We start from the raw sequence: 7,500 nt of genomic DNA, 5'->3' as shown, positions 1-7,500 counted from the left end.
TCGTCATCATTACCATCGTTATTAGTATTTGTATTAATAGTAGCAGCAGCATGAACATTACCAATACTGTTATCATTAGTGAATCTTTTCAGTAGAGCCCCGTAGTCGAACGAAACTTTATGGTACCCAATAGGTGCTCCGAAATTGGAAAACCAAACCTTAGTAGTTTCATAGTGATCTAACCTAACCTACTGTAACGAACCACGATATTTGGGAAAACCTAAAATGTCCAAAGGGAAATCGCGAGAAAATAAAGAAAAAAATAATGATAAGTACATCGAGGAGTATGCTTGTGTAGGTTAAAAAATCACGCAAAATATAAGGTAAACTTTCAGAACAGCGCCGTTTTACTAAATACCACAATATTGGTATCAATGTATTTCCCTCACTTATCCCCACAAGTTAGGGATAAAGTAGACCAGGCAAATTACGAGGTATATACATAAAAAAGATAAAATGCACCAGTATATGACACAAATGAACCCAAGATACAAAATGCGCCCCCCCCCATGTGTTTAGGACTGCCCCCCCCTCCCCCCCGCCCTATTTCCCTCGCTCTATCCTGCCGTAAATCCATAGAGAACGTATTCCTGGGTGGGGGTGGAGGGGGGGGGGGTCGCACATTACAGGTAAATAGGTCATTTGTGCCTATTGTCTGCGATTCCTTCGAGGAACTTGTACCAGCATTTATAATAATGATGATAATAATGTATACATCATATCTATCTATCTATAATATGCACACATGCACACACACACATATATATATGTATATATATACATATATATATATATATATATATATACACATATATATACATATATATATACATATATATTACATATTTGTGTGTGCGTATGTGTGTTTATGTATAAATATGTATGTGTATATATATTTACATATATGTATGTGTGTGTGTAATATATACATATACATAAACATACACACACACACATATTCATATATTTATATATATATATATATATATATATATATATATATATATATATACATGAATATATGTATATGTATATATATATACATACATATGTATATATATATATATATATATATATATATATATATATGTATGTATATACATACCTATCATACCTATATATATAAATATGTGTGTGTGCATACACACATATCTATAATCATATATGTTTATAGATGTGTTTATATATATATATATATATATATATATATATATATATATATATATATATATATATGCATATAAATACATAAATACACACAAAAAGAGGATGCATAGAATCATGCATGCAATAATGTTTAAGAGAGACAGCTGACCATAGCAATCACGCGGCCACACTTCCGCAACACCGATTCAGACCAGTGCTTCTCTCATCCTGGGATTTCCCTCGTCAGTCACTGTGTCGTCACCCTTATTGCCTTGCATGATACATCTAACTATCAAGGAAGTGTATCCTTGCAATAACACCATACTTGCTTGCAACAGTGATAATGATGTTGATATTTCTCCTCGCAGGTGATGGCGGGTGTTGTGAGAAAGCGGGTGTCCTTTGTCTTGGGTCTCCTGTTGCTCGCGTCATCAACTATGGCTCAGAGTGAGTTTCGTTTCTGTCTGTCTGTCTGTCTGTCTCTATCTCTCTTTCTCTTTATCTGTCTCTGTATGTTCCTCTTTCTCCTTCTCCTTCTCTCTCTTTCTCTTTATCTGTCTCTGTATGTTTCTCCTTCTCTCTCTTTCTCTTTATATGCCTCTGTATGTTTCTCTTTCTCCTTTTCATTCTCTCTCTTTATCTTTGTCTCTCTCTCTCTCTCTCTTTCTCTCTCTCGATGAGGAATGACCTTTTTACCATCACGCCCCCTATGATGATTAGTCCTAACCTCCAAACCCCCACCCCATATCCTCAAGTCATCCGCCAATCGAAATGTAATCAGGAGGCGAGCACACGCACACACACACACACACACACAACACAACACAACACAACACACACACACACACACACACACACATACAAACACAACACACACACACACACACACACACACACACACACACACACACACACACACACACACACACACACACACACACACACACACACACACACTTCCATAACGTAACGTAGCCTATTCAGATCCTACTCTTCTTTAAAGAGAAGATTTTAAAGATGTATAAATTCAACATCATAGTTCTGTCCAGTGCGTGATGCCTCTGGTACCATTTCTGCTTTCAAAGAGCTTCCTTGCTTTTATCTCTGAGCTCCTCCTCCCCCGGAAGTTCCTCACCGTTGAAAATCACTGTCGTAGATCTATAAAACCTTAAAAATGGGAGAAAACAGGATGCTCATTTGCATATTGTTTAAAATAAAGGAAGAGAGTTATGATACGTATTTGTGTCAGGTATTGTATTGTCATGAATCTTAAAGGAAATCAATAAAACATGTATTTGTTGTGTATTTTTAAATGTATTTGTGTTTTATATGTTTGTTTAGGTGTATTTTAAATGTATATATATATTTTTTTCTTTTTTTAAATTCGATGCTACCAAGAAAAAAAGTCAGCATTCTTTCTCTCACAGTTATGAATAAAAGCGCTTCATTTTCCCGACAACCTCTTAATGTCTTTTTACGGGAAAAGGAAGAAAAAGAAAAAAAAATGATGGAATTCACTATTCCTTCTCGCACATTATGAATGAAAGAATTTCCTTTTCCAGACAACCTCCGAAATTTTGTGACGGCAGAAGACCGCTTGCTGTTGGAGAACTTGTTTGGGTCTTCATTCCCCAGTGTCAATAGTCGCATGTCATCCTCGGCTTCCCGGACCGAAGAGAGCTGTACCACCCCAGAAGGAGATAAAGGTACAGTGAAAGATACACAAGGTTACTCGTCTTAGCGGCCGTATCCCGAGTCCTTTGCTATCGTCATGGCCATCGTACCAATCCGACCGTCGCGAGGTGCGCAGGTCAATGGCGAGATGCAAAGGACAATGGCGATGCCGTAATACTTAATTTTTGTACACTTGCCCTCACCAACCATCCTCCGGACAAATGGCGTGGCAATCGTTCCACTACTATTTCGTAAAAGGCGTATGGACAATGTGAAATCATTGCGGAATGCGGCAACGCGAAGCCGAGGGCGATGACCATGGAGTGAATGAAAAGGATTAGGGATACGGCTGATAGTCCTGAAAATGGGAGCTTTTAGGGACAATGCCAAAGACTTTTTATTGATTCTTTTTTTCTTTTTGTATGCGTGTTTCCAGCTGTGGTGTTATTGTTGTTCGTGAATTGGTCAACGAAATACTACTGTTAGGTCTTCACGGTGACTTACACTAAGTGTATTACCTTCTGTGGCCATCAATAAATAATTATCTTTTTCATCTCACGAAATATCTCTGATATGGGTGTTTTCATACAAGATATGAATACAGTCGGACTAGCAGGGATATTGCCTTACGCAGAAGTTCGTTAAAAGGAAGGTATCCTAGGGTACAGCTTTATTGCGCTCTCACACACACGTGTAGTAATGTTATATATATTGCTACACATTCTTCTAATATATATATATATATTCTAAGAATTGCATGTCATGAGGAGTATTACCAAAGACCCATCTGATGATATTTTGTTGATAACTGTTATTATCATTACCCCCACCGAAGGGAGGAGGTAAAATTATTACCTGTGTTTATTGGATTCCTCGACGAATTAATAACAAAGTGTAATGAAAGATTGTAAGTAGATGGGCCATGGCATACGGATCAGCTGATTTGATTCTGGTATGGAATTCACTTCAGGTATTCATCATAGGACCATAATAAACGGGAATATTAGATATTTTTCTGTGAAAGTATATTAGACATGTGTATTTGGAAACAATTTTTGAGTGCTGGAGGAGGCTTGCACTCTGGGAGAGCTTAATAATCTTTATTATTATCATCCCACTAATCATCAATACCATCATCATCACAGTCATCAGTCTCTCTCTACCGTAATTACCACCATTACTACAGCGATTATTACTACAACTCTTTTTACTACTATTACAACAACTCCAAATGTTACAACTAGTGCTGCTATTAATACTCCTATCAATATTATCATCACGATCTCTTTCGTATCACAGGCGCGTGCAAACTTGTGAGTCAGTGTGCGCCTTACAAGCCCTTGGTCGCTGACCTTGCCAATCCGGGTATCATTGCGTTCTTCAAGGAGCGGATTTGCAGGTGAGGGGACTCTATTTAGGGACTGGTTGGTTGTTGATATTGTTGAATATTGATCATTCTTGATATTCATTGTTGATGGTTATTTGTAGTAATTCTGTTATCAAGATTGTGATATTATTACTCATTGTGTTATCTTCACACACTGGTCCTTTTCAGCCATTTCTTCCACTATAAGCACAAGAAGCTCAATAATCACCTCACCCTTTAACACTACATCCGCAGATTCGAATCCTCCTTTGTTCTTCTCTGTTGTCCTGACCCAACAAGCCCCTCCGCCTCTGCCGCCGCCGCCCCTACTTCTGCCCCTGCTGGATCTCAGGGACGTCCTATAGTCGTCCCTGGCAACACTCAAGATCCTTCGTCATCTTTCCCGGTTCGGGTGTCACCCCAGGGTGGTGGACAGACCCCGGGGTTTTCTCAGGGATCCGTTCAGAGCTCTCAGAATCCCGGTTCGTCGCCGTCTCAGAACCGACCAGTCCGCCCGTCTGCGAACCGCCCCGGCCAGTCTCCGCCTTCTGCAGGGGGTCCTAGACAACCGGCTCTCAACCTTCCTGGTCAGTCCTTGCGGCCTCCCGTCAATGCGGGTTCTGGCGGACAGGGAGGGGCCCCCATACCCTCCGTGGCGGAGTTCCCTTCCTTGCAACCTCAACCTCAGCAACCCACTTTTCCTTCCTTGCGACCTCCTCAGCCTCAGCAACCAACGGAATCTCAGCAGCCGAACTTCCCTTCCTCTCAACCGCAACCGAGCTTCCCATCCGTGCAACTCCCTCGACCCCAGCAACCGAGTTTTCCTTCCTTGCAACCCCAGCAACCCAATTTCCCTTCCTTGCAACCTCAGCAACCGAACTTTGGCCAAGACTCAGCTCCGGGAAAGGTCGACATCCCCGCAGAGGAGGAATGCGGCTTCCTCTTCTCCAGCACGAGAAACACGGTCGGGAGAGACGTAAGCTTCAAATTTGGAGACTTGTTTTTGAGAGAGAAAGAGAGAGGGGGTGGGGGGCGGAAAGAGAGAGAGAGAGAGAGAGAGAGAGAGAGAGAGAGAGAGAGAGAGAGAGAGAGAGAGAGAGAGAGAGAGAGAGAGAGAGAGGGGGGGCGGGGAGGAGGAGAGAACGAAAGAGAGAGAGAGAAAGAAAGAAAGAAAGAAAAAAAAGGAAGAAAGGCAGAACAAGACTCAAGACCAAGAGATAGAAAATCCTAACGGAGATGACCTTCCTCCCTCCCCCAGGAATCGAAGTGGAGGCCGTGGCTTGTGGCTCTCGGCCAGAAAAAAGGGAACGACTTCGAGATAACGTGTGGAGGAGCGCTGATAACCAGTCGCCACGTCTTGGTAGCGGCGCACTGCATGGCTTCTCCTCGTCTGCCGAAACCGTAAGTCAGTTGTCTAAAAGTTCTTTTGATTCGTCTGTCATTTCCTCTTCACTCGCTTCATCGTTATTTTTAAATCATAGTCTAAGAAAACAGAATTATCCTCCTATACTTTTCTACATATATATATATATATATATATATATATATATATATATATATATTTATATATATTATATATATGTATGTATATATATATTTTTTTTATCATTAATATTTTCTGATTTACTTCCACTTTATCATTGCCCTCTCTCTCTCTCTCTCTCTCTCTCTCTCTCTCTCTCTCTCTCTCTCTCTCTCTCTCTCTCTCTCTCTCTCTCCCTCACTCTCACCCTCTCCCTCTCTCCCTCTCCTCCCTCTCTCTCTCTCTCTCTCTCTCTCTCTCTCTCTCTCTCTCTCTCTCTCTCTCTCTCTCTCTCTCTCTCTCTCTCTCTCTCTCTCTCTCTCCATCCCCCAGGACTCACGTGCGTTTGGGCAATCCTCACGCAGCGGGAGACAGCGCCGCCTCCCTCCCGGTGGAGTTGGCTATAGCGAAGTTCGTGGACGCGGGCTACGACCTGAAGAACTTGGGGAATGACGTCGGTATCATTACCCTGGAACGCGCCGTGGCAGTCAATGGTAGGGACGCTTTCGGAGGGATTGTCTGTTTGTTTGTTTGTGTGTGTGTTTGTGTGTGTGTTTGTGTGTGTTTGTGTGTCAGTTTGTGTGTGTGTGTGTGTGTTTGTGTGTCGGTTTGTGTGTGCGTGTGTTTGTGTGTGTGTGTGTGTGTGTGTGTGTGTGTGTGTGTGTGTGTGTGTGTGTGTGTGTGTGTGTGTGTGTGTGTGTGTGTGTGTGTGTGTGTGTGTGTGTGTGTGTGTCACTATCTTTCCTTATCTCCCTCCCTCCTCCCTCCCTCCCTTCCTCCCATCCCCCCCTTTCCCTCTCTCCACACGACACCATACATCCTCTCCGAAACAAACACACCATAACATTAATACCCATCACCTTTTGTGCAATTCACTGACCTCTTCACCATTATCATTTTGGCAGACATGGTGCGGCCCGTGTGTCTGCCATTCAGATTCAAGTACGACGGCTTCAGGTACCAAGACGTAGATGTCGTAGGTTGGAGTAAGTCAGCCACAAGCTCTCGAAGTAAGTTGGGAAGCGATTTTACGACGAGAAAAAAAAAGAAGTTCCTCTATGTGTGTGTGATTTTGAATGCTTTTACGAATTGTTTTTTTTTTAATTTACGAATATTTTTTTTTTTATTTACGAATCAGTTTTTTTTATTTACGAATCAGTTTTTTTAATTTACGAATCTTTTTTTTTTTTAGGAAAGTGTTTGTGTGTATGTATGTTTTAAGTACTTTTAAGAAAGTTTTTTTTGTGAAAACTGTGTATGTATGTTTTAAGTACGTTTAGCATTTTATTTTATTTATTTTTTTTTTAATGAAAACAAGTGTTTCGAAGGTGATTTTAACTGCTTTCGCGATATAAGTTTTAGAAAAGTGAATGAGTTTCAATTTGACAAAAAAAAAAAAAAAAAAAAAAAAAAAAAAAATCTAAACACTACCATCCAACATCACCATAACTTATGCACCATAACCACTTCCAGACGTCGACGAATCAGCGCAGTTAGTGATCTCCCGAGCAGGAGTGGTAGGCCTAGGAGTCTGCGAGAGAACCTACCAGAAAGAAGTGGAGAGCCTGGTACTGGACGGCCACCAGATGTGCGCTGTGGTAGCAGAGGATCAACCGTGTTTGGTAGGTGGAGGGAGAAGAAGGAGGAAACGGAGAGAAAGGGAGAGGGAGAGAGAGAAAGGGAGAGGGAGAGAGAAGAGTTATATGGAGAGAGAGAGAAAGGGAGAGGAAGAGAGAAGAGTTAGATGGAGAGAGAGAAAGGGAGAGGAAGAGAGAAGAGGGAGGAGGATGGA

At 41.5% G+C, this 7,500-nt stretch overlaps 1 protein-coding gene across 3 annotated transcripts in view; it reads left to right on the top strand.

The window, feature by feature from the left end:
• LOC122242284 (uncharacterized) overlaps positions 1-7,500 on the top strand; it is a 10,634-nt gene that overhangs the window by 1,161 nt on the left and 1,973 nt on the right. For all 3 annotated transcript variants that reach the window (XM_086538050.1, XM_086538052.1, XM_086538051.1), the window contains exons 2-9: positions 1,515-1,593; positions 2,709-2,852; positions 4,120-4,219; positions 4,442-5,162; positions 5,445-5,587; positions 6,042-6,202; positions 6,614-6,718; positions 7,182-7,330. In XM_086538050.1, the coding sequence (XP_086394176.1) occupies positions 1,515-1,593; positions 2,709-2,852; positions 4,120-4,219; positions 4,442-5,162; positions 5,445-5,587; positions 6,042-6,202; positions 6,614-6,718; positions 7,182-7,330 (1,602 nt within the window). The remainder of the gene's footprint in view (positions 1-1,514; positions 1,594-2,708; positions 2,853-4,119; positions 4,220-4,441; positions 5,163-5,444; positions 5,588-6,041; positions 6,203-6,613; positions 6,719-7,181; positions 7,331-7,500) is intronic.

This window comes from Penaeus japonicus, unplaced genomic scaffold (assembly GCF_977035675.1).
Source record: "Penaeus japonicus unplaced genomic scaffold, GWHDUDI00000001_assembly GWHDUDI00000006, whole genome shotgun sequence".
In the NCBI taxonomy this organism is placed as follows: domain Eukaryota; kingdom Metazoa; phylum Arthropoda; class Malacostraca; order Decapoda; family Penaeidae; genus Penaeus; species Penaeus japonicus.
This window is presented reverse-complemented; position numbering and strand designations above follow the sequence as displayed.